Source organism: Cebus imitator, unplaced genomic scaffold (genome assembly GCF_001604975.1).
Source record: "Cebus imitator isolate Cc_AM_T3 unplaced genomic scaffold, Cebus_imitator-1.0 Scaffold588, whole genome shotgun sequence".
In the NCBI taxonomy this organism is placed as follows: Eukaryota; Metazoa; Chordata; class Mammalia; order Primates; family Cebidae; genus Cebus; species Cebus imitator.
In genome coordinates, this window is record NW_016107903.1 from 493,563 (window position 1) to 509,995 (window position 16,433).

At 34.9% G+C, this 16,433-nt stretch overlaps 1 protein-coding gene across 3 annotated transcripts in view; it reads right to left on the reverse strand.

Moving 5' to 3' along the window:
* Positions 1–450: 450 nt before the first annotated feature.
* The window catches only part of ZNF148 (zinc finger protein 148), a 148,815-nt gene continuing 132,832 nt past the window's right edge, over positions 451–16,433 (reverse strand). For 2 of the 3 annotated variants that reach the window (XM_017516436.2, XM_037734214.1), the window contains 2 exons: positions 8,325–8,443; positions 451–8,054 (listed from right to left, as the gene is read on the reverse strand). In XM_017516436.2, coding sequence (XP_017371925.1) covers positions 6,456–8,054; positions 8,325–8,443 — 1,718 coding nt within the window. In that variant the 3' untranslated portion in view covers positions 451–6,455. The remainder of the gene's footprint in view (positions 8,055–8,324; positions 8,444–16,433) is intronic. The other variant, XM_017516438.2, reaches the window with a different exon arrangement.

The following is a 16,433-nucleotide window of genomic DNA, read 5'->3' on the forward strand; positions in this document are numbered from 1 at the left end:
AGCTTTCTTACAATGCATCCCGCTGGTCACAAGCTAGGATACTGGCAAGGTGGTAGATGGATGAAAACAAATCTCCACTAATCAAAGAAAAAAAGAAAACAAATCCCACGTATGCTGACAGTGGGTTAACAAAATCTTATCTGTAAAGAAAAAAAACACACACATATTTTCTTAGCCCTATGATAAACACATTTCAAGTCTAAAATATTCAATGACAGTAACATATGACTCTCGCATTTTAGAACTGTCTGATAAATACCATTCCACAAAAACTATAGTAAAGGCCCTGATAATTGTCACCCAATTTGTGTAACTGTTAATTCCAAACATTCTTTTCTCTTTACTGTTAAATCTGTCCACCATGATTTCTCAATATTTACCATTTGTTATTTGGTTCAGAATATTGTGAAAAATTCAGCTCCAAAATTATCCATGAAACTGTATTCTGTATTTTTTTTTATTTTTCAAACAGCCAGTGTCCACATTTAAAATGCAAAATTTGCAAATATTAGTCGAATAATTCAAAGTAAAGCAAAACAACTTCCTTTAGTATCACAATACATAAAATGGTTTTATAAACTCCAAATGGCAAAGATAACTATAATATGACAATAGTGTTGAAAGCCGTGAAACTCATCAAACCTCTTATGAATAGGTCAGTTTAAAGAACATTTCTACGTTCCATGACTATGCATGAAACAAGCTTTCACTGTATTATAAAGGCTCAGCAATCCATTCATGGCATAATATAGGGTCAAGCAAGATTTTGTTTTTACAATGACAATAAAAATGTATTTAAAGAAACAACAAAAAAAAATCCTCCCAATTGTTTAAAAACAATTCTATTTGGAGACCAAAATATATTTTAAAATATATTGACTTACCAAGTTTCAACTGTCAGGCTGCTAACTACTGATGTAAAAGTTTGTATTTAAAAATATCACAAATATCTTTTTATCTAACAGTGAAAATTTCAATGTGATAAGTTTCATTGCAAAGCAATTTTCACCTGAGTAGATTTTAAAATTTAGTGCTCCTATTTTTGGGGAGAGAGGGAAAGGAAAGACCCACTTTGTATCTGATCCCAAGTTTGCAGTTGAGTCCTTCACATTATTTCTAGGGAGTCAAAGAAATAACCTGCTGCAACCTTCCCAAGACACATGACGCCCCCTTTCCCTCAAATATTTGCTCTGGCATTTTAGGAACTCTCAGTATCCATCAAATATTTCCATTTCACTACCCACTCAAGCATAGCAACCCAATTCATTCAATTCTATACAACAGTGTCTATATTATGTACATATTTAATTACCAATAGGAAATAGAAAATAAAAATTTACAGTGATTGAGAAAAAGTCAGAAAATGGGATAGCAATAGTAATACTGTATAATCAGAATATCCTATTATCTTACTAGTTTTAATGACAGGGTTTTTCCTTTATTAGTTGAAATACAAAGAAGGCATAGGGGATCCCAGGAAAATAACACTATATATCAGAAAATTCAACGTGCTCCACCATCAGGATTTCCATCACACATTTAATTTCTTCTGTACAATGTTTATAAACTTGTTTTTCTTTTAAAAATCATCAGATTTTCAGATTAAATTCAGCACTACACAGTATGCCCTTGAAGTAAAATGAGGTTACCTGCTTTATTTGGATACCAAGTTCCCTTCAGACAGCATTAAAATAAAGACAAGTAAGACTACACAGATAAAATCCAGTATAATTCAAATCCAACAATGAAAAATTTTCCCCATATTGTTGCAAAATTCTTTCTACTGAAATGCTTTGCTACAATAATAAAAAGCATACATTACATATAAAAGATACCAGTGTACTAAAAAGTGACAGAAGTGGACTAGCAAATCCTTCAAAGCACATTATATAAATGACTAGCATTTAAAAACATTTTTTCCTATAAAATGTAGGTCATATACATTTATAAATTGGCGGTTTTATTTCTAAAGCAGTGATGTATGTGTTCAAATAGCTGTTCTGTACAGTATAATATCTACTCACTTTAAACTATAATAGGTTTGTCTTTCTTTGTATTGAAGTTGAATAAATTCATCTGATCAGCTGAGAAATCAAGCTTGAAAAATAAGTATCTAAAAATCAACGTAGAAAGTTTAGAATTATTGAAATGTAATTATGAAATATGAAGAGAACTATCTATTTCACAATGGAGCTGAAGTCACCTCAAAACTTACGGGCTTGAATCTAAAACAGAAACAAATATTAAAATCCAAAGCAAACCACAAAGTTAGGTAGCAGTACAGAAGCAAGAAAAAAAACCACATCCCTTCCTTCAGTGTGATGGGCACTAAGTTTTGCAGTCTTCCTCCATCTTGCAGAAGAGTGGTAAGGCCATTCAATGCTTAGTGAAAGTGAGTACAGATGAAGTCAGATTTAGCCTGTCTCCCCTGCAACTTCAATTATGCTGTGTAAACAGTGTTATGTTCCAATAGGAGGAACAATGGAAATTGCTTATAAAAACTGATTAAAGATAATCATTATTAAATGAAATAAGGATAATTAATAACTCTGAAATGTTTTTAGAACTTTCCTGATGCTACTTGTAAAGTTAGCACTGCTATGTATTATTGCTTACATACAGTACAACATCATATGCCTTCTAACATAAAGCAGTACTGTGATTTGTTTGTACATATTTACAGATTCTTAAAAACAAGCTGTAAAAACATTACATACTTTCAGACAATACAAATTAGCACATTGGTACTCACTTCAAAACAAATGGAATGCATAACATTAATAAACATCATAAAGGAAGACTCACATAAAAGTCCTTGATTGTCAAGACACGTTTATATATAAACTCTAACTGTGCAGAATTAAAGGTTCAATCATCGGTACATCCTTATTTGATGAACCATATTTACAGCATGGTATTGCATAAAAAAATAAAATAATGTTTACAGGGTTTTACTTTTTTATCCATTGGATTAAAGAAAGCAACAAACATAACAAGAAATGTTTGTCTGCTTTAGTTTGTTTCCTACCAAAGTTTAAGTGAAAAAAGGAAACACGGTTTTTATTTGCAGAACATAGCAAAACAACTGGAAAATTATTTCCCTGAAATAAAGCAATTTGAAACGGAAAAGGTTTTAAATTAAATTGCAGACTCAAAATATTTATCACTGATTATTATAGTGCTTCTTCAAGTAAATATACTGTGAAAAAAAATGAGTTCTACTTTAAAATGTTCTAAGTCTAAGAAATGCAGTACTACAGTAATGCCTACTTTTAAAGTTTCCCGGCCTTTTTTTTTTTTTTTTTTTTTTTTAAACAGCCCTTTAAAAACCCAATTAATCAAATGAAAGGAGTGGCAAAAGAGCTAACCTAGCTGGCACTCTGCAAGTGTCTCTCCTCTGTGGAAACGAAATCCTGCCCTGAGCACAATTCTTGACATAACTGCCTTCTGCCTCTTGAGATAAAAATGACCCGACCGATGGCTGGCACCCTCAGCCAGAGCTAGGAAGATGGATTCCTACCTTATCAAGTACCACATTTGCATGTAGACCTAAAACATTTAAGATCCACTTAAATATTCAAAACAAACGAAATATGTGTGCAATAAGGTTTTTTAAAAAACCCTTTAGAAGATGTTCAAGAGATATTACCTCATCTAACGTGCTGTTTATTCCAATCTTCAAACGTGAGTACGTCCCAAGAGAAAAAGCACACCTCGCTCAGATTGATCAAAAGTTTGGTGTACCAGCATGTTTTTGTAGAACAATGTGCTCACTTTGAGAAATGAGAAACATGAATTGCAAAAGAATATCTCGTATCCTCCATGTTTCAATCGAAAGCAGCACACAAGGCTACTTATTTTCTCCATTAATGCCCAGATAGAAATTAAATAACCTTCTGAACCAAAGTGGGGAAACCCAAAACTGTTGAGATGTTTATCATATGATGATAGAACAAGGTAACCCTGGTAGGCATTTGGAATTTCACAGTAAGAGAGTGATGACTATACATAAATGGTAAGTCAGTAAGTTATGCTGGCTGAGTGTCAGTTATCTAAAAAATGCTTATAACCTGGTAGAAAAGTCTGCCATTATGTAGATTTAAAGAAATATGTTGAAAACAGGAATGCAACACCTGAAAGTCTGCTGGCATAACTACCATTTTCAAAGGCCTTCCTTCCTTAGCTTACCCTAAATGCTCAGCAATAGAGTCATATTCTAAATACTGTGCTGGTGATGTTATAACAACTGAATAAACCTCTATACTGTATCAAAATTACATCAAGTTCTCAATAGTACAAAATTTTTGATCAGGCTCCAAAAAACAACTCAGGAAATAAATGCCTACTGTCATCAAAAGTACTATGAGAAAAATACCAATGCCTATCTAGGGTGAGCACAGTTCCATTTTTAACACCTCACCTGAATGAAGCCTTTGTGTAATTATGTAATGCACAACACAACACACACCAATCTTGAGTCAATAATGGCAGAACTTAAATATTTACTTCAAAGAAGTCTAAAATTGTTGAAAACTTTGGCAGCAAAGAAAGCTGTCAAATGGGAAAACTAGTACTTCAAGCAAAACTTAATAACCAAACTATAGAGAAAACCACATTAAATATAATTTATATTCCTTATCATAAAACACCGATATATTTAAAATAAATGAAGGATGTTAAGGGTGGATAGTTATTTCTTCCCTTTCCTTATGATAATAGTCTTGGTATAACAAATAAAAGAAAAAATAATTTAAATGGGTAACATTCTATATTGAAACAAAGACTGCAGATCTATAGGGCCAGTACAAGAGTCAAAATGGAAATTAACAATAGTTTCATTTTCCAAGGGCATTAACTTTAGATTTTCACTGGTGCTATAACAGTAGGTGCATTGTGACAAAGATGGCAGAAATTTAAAATGTAAAAATGAAAAACTTGGAATAGTCAGTAATTAACATAATTTCCAAAAATCAAAACTGCCCAATGTGTAACTGTAATCATCATTCTTCAGAAAAGTGTGTGTGTGTGTGTGTGTGTGTGTGTGTGTGTGTATAAAAGCACTATTTATTGTACCATGCTGTATTATTTTAAGACAGAGTATTAAAAAAAAACATTCATGGTATAAGGATAAAGTCTGTAGTTTATTTAGAACTTTGAAATGCAACAAAAATTTTCCGATCACTCATCTAGCTGAAAAAGAAACGGTAGTTACTGGAATTAGTAAACACTTTTGGTTTGTAAAGTTGTAATGAGCAGTGTTCATTAAAAAGTAACTCAAGATAAAATAAGCAATTAAAATGCCCATTTCTTTAGTTTCTCTGGATACTGTTTAATTATCCAATCTATCAAGAGTCTAGAAAGAGAAGGATTAAACCAGGTTTTACAGCTCCAAAGATATCCCAATTTCCTTTTATTGCCAAAAGTTAAAATTGTCAATTATGAGATGATTATGACACAACCATATCAAACCTAAAAATCTAAATTTTTACTTTTGAGAAATCAAAAATACCAAATAGATTCTAAGTGCTCTATGTTAACTGAAGTGTATATGTAAAGTAAAATACAATTATGCTTTAAAACGTGGAATATACATTTTGTGTAAGCATTATGTTCTTGGGAATGTAATCTACAGAATTTTTTTTTACTAAAACTTCAAAACCTTGATACCTGCACATGAAAAATCATAAAAAATATCTAGGTACAACTGTACAAAGAAACTGACACCAATATGCATACTTCCAGAGAAGTGAATGCTTCAATAGTTGTGTGTTTTGGTAAAAGTTTTGAAAGTATGCATATTTTTAAAGTAATTAGGCTTTTAAATAGTGGAGTCTTAGACTATCAGATTTTTATTACTTTTTTTTCTTCAAAAAAAAAAAACACATGTCAATATAATGCAAAATGAAAATCAAGGGTATATGGCATTATCATTCTTTTTAAAAGATGGTTTCTTGGTTTCGTTTTTCCCCCATCAGACATACTAATTTATTTAAGCCATAATCTCTTGACATTAAACTTTTAAGTTCACTCTGTAAAGTATACTCAGATTCCCTGCTGAAGTGCAATGACTATGCTGAAAAACTTAGAAACAGTATGAGTAAATTTCACACAATTACTAATCTCCTAAGAATGTACAATGTTATCAGTTAGGAAACAATTGTGCGAACGTCTTTTTTTTTTTTTCAACTTGGTGTGGGTGGAATAGCAAGTTTCTGATCTAAAACAAGTAATGCATTGCTTCTATAAAGGTGACAACATGTAAGGCAGTTCAAAGAATGCTGACTAACCAAACGAAATGCAGTTATTGGATTATCTTGCTATTCATATCAGCTTAACTTGTTATTACGAATTGCTCTTAAATCTGTACAGCACTCCATTTACACAGAGTAACCCCACTCTTGATTAATCTGTTCTAAAGTGCCAGTATTATTTACACTTTTTTTTTTTTTTTTTTTTTAGCCAAAAGTCTGGCCAGTTGTGGCATCAGGTGAAGATGTCATCCCAGCTCTATTATCATTTACATTCACCAAGGGAAATTCTGAAAATTCAGCACTTGTCCCTGGTCCCCGAAGGTTCACCTGTCCATTGGCAGTGCTAAATTGAGTAGCTATTCCAGCTCTTGATCCATGATACGGAGCACGGAAAGGCTGTTCAAAGGAGCTCATTTGGTAAGCTTGGTGGACAGGCTGGGCCTCAGCTTTCTTCTGAGAAGTTACTTGATCCAAAAAGTCCTGTGTTGATGTGGCAGAAGCATGGTTTGTCTCATCACCTGAAAAGGGAAATGAGTGCTGTGAATCACCAACTATTAGTCCAAAGTGAGACTTATCTGGAGTTGTTCTTAGTGGAGAATTCATTCCTGATCGAAAGCTATTGATGGGCATGGTGGCATAGACCTGCTTGTCTATGGAAGAGAATGCTGGCTGATTTGGGAGGGTCTGGTTATCAGTCACAAAGTTAAGGCTCGGGCTATTCAAATAGGCATCATTTTGGCTAGTTCTGTCCAAAGCCTGCTGCAGAAACTTGGAGTATTCCTGCAACATGTTGGCTTTATCTGATGAGGATGCTTGGGAGCTTGATCCAACATTCTCTGACTGGGTGACCTCTGGTACTTCTGAAGAATTTATTGATATGCTAGAAGTCACTTCAGTATCTGCAACACTGAATGATATCTCATGCTGTCCATTAGCTTTGTGGGAATAATGATCCAGCAGAGTCTGCAGTACCTCATCTGGAATAACATTTTTGTCATGATTACTCTTAATCTCCACATTCAGTGCCTGTGACTCTAATATGGATGCCGTGGTACTTTCATCAATGACACTTGCCACAGCTGCTTGTGTTACAGAAGGCTGAGAAGCTATGGTACCCACATTCAGCGCATATTCCCTGCTGTTGTTACTTGCTGCTTGAAGATACCGCTTCTTCTTCAAAAACTGCATGGCATCATCATAATTAGTACTACTATGCACAGGTTTACTGGGCCCCTCCTGCAAAGTATCAACCTGATCAATGTCAGCATTGCCTTCTGAGTCCAGTAAAGCTTGTTTATCCACAAGTTCAAAAGCATACTTTGAAACTTTGCTCTCTTCATATGTAGATAAAGGTGAAATTGTTGGATTTTGCTCCAGCGGCTGTTTCAGACTTCTCTTACTATTAATTTTTTTGAGAACTAACTTAGGTGGGTGTATTTCTCCTGAGGCATCTTCTAAATGTGACCCTCCAACTGACGAATGTGGCATTTCAACAGCATATTCTGCAACCATATACTCATCTTTTACTTTAGTACTTGAAGAATAAAGAGGCAAGTAATCATTTTTGTCTTTTTTCAGGTCAGATTTGTCCAAAGCACTCTCTTTGTCCATTCCAGATGATTTTTTCTCCGTTTTCTGCCTTTTCTTTTTTGGCAGTGAGTTGTCTTTTGGTGATGTAGAAAAGCCAGAATCTTCCTCAGATGTCAGAAGGCCACCTTTGATGGCACACCTATTTAGTTTTTTGTCATGATTTTCATGGCACATACGTTTATGTTTCAATACACGATCTGTTCTGGAAAAATACTGTCGAATTCAGAAGATGGTAGTGGGTTGTTTATTTGTGTTTTTGGTCAACCAAGAAAAGAAAAAGAGAAACAAAACCATTAATATAAATACATATTAGTGCAATAACAGACATAATTCCAAACAATTCTCTGAGCCAATTTTCTATTACAAATCTAATCAGTAAGAGAAGGCCCCTCAAATAGATCCAAGTAGTAATGTTTTCTAATTTAATTTATAATTACTGTATAATTTAATTACAATAGAAAAATTTCAAGCCATCTCTCTTACCTGTAAACAGTATTCACACTGGTAAGGTTTTTCTCCACTATGAGTTCTCTTATGCCTTTCCATATGATATTTTTGTATGAATCTCATACCACATTCATCACAGCGAAATGGTTTTTCACCTAGCACATAATATAGAAAGTTTAAAACAAAACTAATATTGTAAAATAATAAATTGCTTTGCCATAAGAATCTTTAAAATAAATGACTTTTGAAAGTTATAACTTCCAATTTCATTTGTCAAGTATATTTTGCCTTATAAAAACGAAAAGAATTAGCATATGTCATTGGAAAGAAAAGGATGAATATAGGCACAGTCCATTTTCCTGTCTTTTTGTTATGTGCGTATGTAATATACTCTTTTCAAGGAGAACAGCAGTGCCAGGAATTTCTTGCAACACGAACAGACTAGCTGAAGTTTCTAATCTTTTGTTAAATCATATAAAATGTTTTATAACAGTAAAAAACAAAAAGTTACCCATGCACAATACAACACAATTCTTGGGGACAGCTTTTTAACTCAATTTCTTTTTTAAAAACATTTGTGGTTAAATAAAATCTGAATCCTGATAATATTTTTAAAAATCTAATTTAATAAAATACAAAAAGAACTTAGAGTCTTAAGTTTGTTTATATTTATTCTTTTCCTCAACTCAAGCCAGCACTTCCCATGTCATTTAGGGAGTAAATTAAACTGAGTATTGTTAATCAGACATATAACTGCCCTCGCCCCCATTTAAAAAAAATCCCCTAATGACTTCTAGAATCTTCTGATCCATAGTCAGGTGCTTTATTCATTGTGCCAGTGGCCCCCACAATCATTTCTAAGCTGTAAAGAACCACTACTATGAAGCTCTAAAATAGTTTTTACTGATAAAACCACAGTCTAAGTAAACAGAAGGGCATGACAAGAAGCCACCTAGAATAACGCTTGTTGGGGAAACTACTGTTTCTACCTTTTATATATTTAACAAAATTTTTACCAAATATTACCACTCTACCCATAGCCCTTGTTGTAGGAGGTTAAAAGTATAAGTCATACTACTTGTCTTCAGATTTTATAACATAATTGGGAAAACAAGATAGATGTATTTTAAAAAGACAACACTATGTCTATTCTGATTTACTTTTACATCTTTACATTTCATTCTTTCTCTTCGTAACCCATTCAGACAAACCAAAATACCTACTATCTTATGCTTTCCTACTTTTGCCATGATTTACGCTGCTCCTTTGATCAGAAATGCCCACCTTCAGGTGTTTGGATACTCCATTCCCTTTGAGACCCAACCCATCTCCGTTGGGATACTCTGCTCTATTCTCCCAGGTGAAAGGTATCTTTAAGTTTCCACAGAATTCTATCTGTACCTCTCCTATGGCACTCATTACTTTTAACTCAATAACCATTGAGGTTTTTTTTTTAAATTTCAAATTACTGAGTTGAAATAATTACAAATATTTAATTATTTCGTATATTGCTATTCTTCTACTAGATTATATTTCTTTAGGTCAGAATCCAGGCCTAAATTATATTTATGTAGTTCAAAGTACCTTAGGTAATTAAAAAAAATTTTTTTTCTTATACAGATGGGGTCTCACTATGTTGCCCAAGGCCTGTCTCACACCCCAGGCTCAAGCAATCTTCCTGCCTTAGCCTCCCAGAGTATTGGGGTTACAGGCATGAGCCACTGAGCCTGGCCCCTTGTGAAAATTTTAAATGCCAAGTAAATGGCAGAAATAGTGACCATTACAGTGGATTATTAAGGGGAAAATGTTACTATGAGCTAGAATGATTTGGAATGGTTTCCTGGAAGTGTTGAAATTTAAACTGAGTAGCAGAGAGATTAAAACCAAGGGGAAAAAAATGTGGAGAGAAAGGGAAATAACAGTACTCTAAGTGTTTAGATACTATAAGATGTGCAGGAGAAATGATGTCTAAGAAGAGAACTTGGCAACAAGTAAATTGTTTAAAACTTTCAGGAATGAAACTTCAGTAATTACCGTAGAGTTATCAAATTTTAGGGCTGAAGGGTTTCCAGTGGCTTTGAGAGCTCTTGAAAGTTCCAGAGGCCCACATGACAGCTACTGATGTGGCAAAAGGCTCAAAGTTTACCAGCAAAAATTAGCACAGAATAGCTCACTTTTATAAACTGGGGCTCCAAGTAAGGATTCCAAAGACCAGAGACTACAAAGACAGCTTACTTCAACAAATCCAGACCAATTCACTCATTTTACAGAAAGGAAATACTGAAGGCCAGAAAAGTTAAGGCACTTGGTCAAGGGGTTAATGAATGCATTAATTAATAAAGCAATGAAAGCTGGGAGAGAAAATCACTTATTAAGAAAGTTTGGAAATGAAAGATATGAGAAGATGGATATGTGAAATAATAGTTAAGAGGTAATCCATTCCAGAATAAGTACTGTTTAGAACAGGGAGACTGAATTGACTGAAGGCAGAGGAACCAGTGAAGAAGAGAAATTGATATCAATACTAAATACCATTCAAATGGTGCACAATTGAACAAAATCCAGAGAAACGAAGATGGGAAGGGAAGGAGATTACAGGTAATGTTGTTAGGGATAGAAAGAATATGTGCAAATTTTGAAATAGAGTGGGTAAAGCTGGGTGCAGTGGCTCATGCCTGTAATCCCAGCACTTTGGGAGGCTGTGGTGGGTGGATGGCCTGAGCTCAGGAATTCAAGAACAGCCTGGGCAACATGGGGAAACCCCGTTTCTACTAAAAATACAAAATTTAGCCAGGTGTGGTGGTGTGCCCCTGTGGTTCCAGTACTTGGGAGGCTGAGGTGGAAGGATCGTTTGAGCCTGGGAGGTGAAGGCTGCAGACAGTCAAGTTCGAGCCATTGCACTCCAGCCTGGGTGACAAAGTGGGACCCCCATCTCAAAAAAATTACATTAAAAAAAGAATGCAGATGATAGAGCTCATTAAAGTGAGAAGTTAGTTATTTATCAAAAGTGAGAAAGAATGAAAGAGAAAAATTAGTAAACTGATTACAATTCAAGTCATTCTGCATATTTGTGGACTGGAAGACTTAATATTGTTAAGATGGCAAAATTCCACAAACTGGTCTACAGATTCAAAGCAGAAATTAACAACCTAATCTTAAAATTTGCATCTAAAAGAGCCAAAACTATCTTGAAAAAGAAGGACCAAGCAGGAGGACTCATATTTCCAGATTTCAAAATTTACTACAAAGCCACAATAACCAAGATAATGTGATAACAGCTTAGGGACAACATATCAAGGAATAAAATTCAGAGTACAAAAGTAAATCCTTACATTTATGGTCAACTGATTTTCTAAAAAGGTGCCAAGGCAATTGGGAAAGAATAGTCTTTTCAACAAATATGATACCTACATACAAATGAATGATATTAGACTCCCCAGACTCCCACACCTCTCACATCAGAAACAAAAGTTAACTGAAAATGGATCAGAGGCCTAAATGGAGAACTAAAACGATAAAAATATTAGAATAGAGGAATATTCTAATATTTTTATCGTTTTTCTGGTTTTATCAAGGAAACCATTGCCTAACCAAATTTGCAAAGAGGAATAAATCTTTGCAAATTTGGTTAGGCAATGGTTTCCTTGATAAAACCAAAAGCACAAGCAGCCAAACAAAAAAATAAATAAACTGGACTTAATCAAAATTAAAAACTTTCATGCTTCAAAGGACACTAATAAAAAACAAATGAAAAGACAGGCCAGGCACTGTGGCTCACGCCTGTTATCCCAACACTTTGGGAGGCCAAGGTGGGTGAATCACTCGAGGTCAGGAGTTCAACACCAGTCTGGCCAACATGGTAAAATCCCATCTCTACTAAAAATACAAAAATTAGTCAGGTATGGTGGTGCACTTCTAAAATCCCAGCTACTCAAGAGGCGGAGGCAGGAGAATCTCTTGAACCCAGGAGGCAGGGACTGCAGTGAGCCAAGATCACATCACTGCACACTAGCCTGGGCAACAGAGTGAAACTCTGTCTAAAGAAAGAAAGAAAAAAATTGAAGATATTTAGGAAATATGTCTGCTGCTGGGACTGAGGTAGAGGTTGGCACTTCCTCAAAAAGTTTAACACAATTATCACATGACCCAGCAATTTCATTCCTAGGTACATATCTAAAAGAATTGAAAACATGGACTCAAACAGATGCTTGTATGCCAACACTGATCACAGAATTATTCAAAATAGACAAAAGGCAGAAGTGACCCAAGTGTCCATCAACAGATGGATAGAAATATGTGACATACACAAAGAATGAAGTATTATTCACCTAGAAAAATGAAATTATGATACATACTACACAACATGAGTGAATCTTGAAGACATTATGCTAAGTGTAAGAAGTCAGATACAAAAGGAAAAACGTGGAATGATTCTGATTATATGAGGTATCTAGAATGGGAAACTTCAGAGTGACAGAAAGTAGAACAGTGGTTATCAGAACAGGAGAAGAGAATAAAGGAGAGTTATTGCTTAATGGGTAGAGTTTCTATTTGGTTACACAACATTATACATATCCTTAATGCCACTGAATTGTACACATAAACATTATTAAAATGATAAACTTCATGGTATGTTTTTTAAAAAGTGGAGATATAATTCACAGAATGGAATAAAATATTTACAAATCATGCATCAGATATGGAATGTGTACCATAATATAAAGAGAACTCTTACAACTCTTCAATGGGACACAGACAACTAATTTAAAAATAGGCAATGGATCTGAATGGGCATTTCTCCAAAGAAAATAAACAAATAACCAATCAGTACATGAAAAGATGCTCACCATCATGATCACTAGGGAAATATAAATCAAAAACACAATGATTTCACTTGATTTTACCACTTCACACTCGCAAGGATGGAAACCCTCATACATGGCTGGTAGAACTGTAAAATGGCGTTAAATGCTTTGGAAAACAGTTTGGCGGACCAGGAAAATGTTAAATATGACCCAGGAATTTCACTCCTAAGCACATACCCAAGAGAACTAAAAATTTAAGTTCACACAAAAACTCATGCACAAATATTCATAGCAGTATTATTCACAATAGCCAAAAGAGGAAACAGCCTAAACGTCCCTCAACCAATAAATGAATGAAAATGTGACGTATCCATATATGGAATATTACTCAACTATAAAAATAAAGTACAAGCTACAAATATGCCCCCAAATAGGCAAATCCACAGTGACAGAAAGTGATTAATGGTTACCCAGGGCTGAAAGGGAGTGGAGAATGAGGAGTGACTACTAACAGGTATGAGTTTTCTTTTGGGGGTGATAAAAATATTCTAAAAACCAAGTAGTGGTCATAGTTGTACAACTCTGTGACCATACTAAAAACTACTTAATTATACATTTTAAATGGGTGATGTATGCTTTCACAATATCCTTCGCAACAACATTGTGGATTATATCTCAATAAAGTTATTTTTAAATATGCATGATGACACAATTGATACTATGCAAAGTGACTGAGAAGTTATTTTTTTCCCCTCAAGGAACTCAAAATTAATTAAAAATAAAATGGAGAAAGCTGGGTGCAGTGCCTCACATCTGTAATCCCTGAACTTTGGGAGGACGAGGTAGGCAGATCACTTGAAGCCAAGAGTTCGAGACCAGCCTGACCAAATGGCAAAACACCCTTGATCCACCATCTCTGAATACATACATACATACATACATACGTAAACTGGAGAACACCCATGTTTAAATCACTTGCTACATTCTAATAGATGATCCAAGATTAACAGTTTATTTAACTAAAAGCAACACTACAACATTTCCTTTAACAAAAAAGTCAACCAGGTATGGTGCCTCATGCCACTGATGCCAGCACTTGGAGAGGGTCAGGCGGGAGGGAGGATCACTTGAGTCTAGGAGTTCAAGACCAGCCTGAGTGATATAGTAGACCCTGTTTCTACAAAAAAATTTTTTTTAATTAGGAGGGTGTGGTGGCACCCAGCTACTCAGAGGTGAAGGCAGCAGGATCACTTGAGCCTGGGAGGTTGAGGCTGCAGTGAGCTGTGATTGTGCCACTGCATTCCACCCTGGGTGACAAAAACAAGGTCCTGTCTGTAAAGAAACAAAAAAACAAAAAACCCCACAACCACCAAAACAAAACTAGAAACATTAATACCTTAAAAGTGATTTGTACAAATGTTCTTTTGTTGCTAAAAACAATCCTCCTTCCAACTAAGTAGAACAATTATGACGGCTAACTCAGCCAAAGATTAACGCAGACACAAATTCACTTCCATGGTCATTTATTATGTTTTTATTGGTTCTCATTTTTATTCCTGTCTTTTGCTCTCCTTTAGTACATATTTCCTTCCTTTTTCACTGTACCATCTTTCTTCATATCCTTTTTCCTCCCTCCCACTTTTACACTTGTCTCCATTCCTTCCTTTTAAAACTAGCCATTCTAGAAAAACTTTCAAAATTTAAGTTTTGCCACTTAGGATCCCTGTTTATTTGTGGATTAGGGAATGTATTTACAGAGTTCAAAAAAAAAAAAAATCAAAACACTTAAAAAAAAAGTATACAGGAAAATGATTTCCTATCTTTGCCTCCACATATGCAACTACATGTTTGTGCCAGTTTCTTTCCAGAGTTTCTTTCTTTTCTTTTTCTTTTTTAAAGACAAGGGATTGCCTAGGCTGGTCTTGAATTCAGGGGCTCAAGTGACATTCTCATCTCCTGAGTAGCTGGGATTATAGGCATGCACCTGGCCAGGTTTCTCAACACAAAATAAGCAAAAATGAATACACAGTCTCTTTTCTACTTTTCCCTCATTCTTTTATAACGATAGCATATTTAATTCACTGTTCTTGTCTTTTTTTTTTCTTCCATTAACAATGTATCTTGGAGATCTTAGCAGTAGAAAGAATTAGCACATTCTTTCTGACAGCTGACGTTATTTATTTTTCACTGATGGAAAGGCATCCTACAATTTATTTAACCAATCCCCTATAATTTCCAAACATTTGCTATTATGACTTTGAAATGGATAACCTTGTAAATATATTAATTCAGATATGTGCAGGTATATTTGTGGAATAAACACCCAGAAACAGAATTTCTGGACAAATAAAACATATATTTATGATTCTGAAATATATTACCAAACTGGTCTCCATAGGAGATGCTATGAATCTATACTCCCACACCAGCCATGGATGAGTTTCTGTTTCCCTATAACCCACTATGTCATCAAACTTTCTGATGACTACAAACCTAATAGGTGAAAAAACATTATCTCAGTAGGAGGTGGAGCCATCTTATATTTCATTTTCTGCAAACTGTCTGCTCATATCTTCCACCTATTTTTTTTTTTTTGTAGTTGCAGGTCTTTTGTTTGATGACTTATAAGAGATTTATTAATAAGGTTGGTCTTTCATCTATAATGAGATTCAGGATTTTTTTCCTGCCCTTTCTCCTGCCCTTGAACGGTAAGGGTAGAGTGTTTGCTTGTAGAGGCTTTTCTTTTTATGTAGTTAAATTTAACAATCTTTTCTTTTATGGATATTGGATTTTGAGTGTTATTTAGAAAAGACTTCTCCACTCCAATCTGCTCATATATTCAGACACGTAAGTTTAAACTGTAAGTTTCATTTTTTATATTAAATCTCTCATATGGCTGGGTGTGGTGGCTCACATCTGTAATCCCAGCACTTTGGGAGACTGAGGAGGGTGGATCACCTGAAGTCAGGAGTTTGAAACCAGCCTGACCAACATGACAAAATCTCCAGTCTCTACTAAAAATACAAAAATTAGCCAGGCGTGGTGGCACCCGTCTGTAATCCCAGCTACTTGGGAGGCTGAGGCAGGAGAATCACTTGAACCCACCGGGGTGGAGGTTGCAGTGAGCCGAGATCACCCACTGCACTCTAACCTGGGCAAAAGAGTGAGACTCTGTCTCCAAAAGCAAAAGCAAAACAAAAAAAACCCCTCATACATTTGGAGTTCGTCTTGAGGCAGAATGTGAGGTATCGATAAAACTTTTGTTTTTTCAGATGGCTATCCAGTTTCTCCAACACCATTTATTGAAAAGTTCGGCTTTTCTTGACCAACATTTCTTACC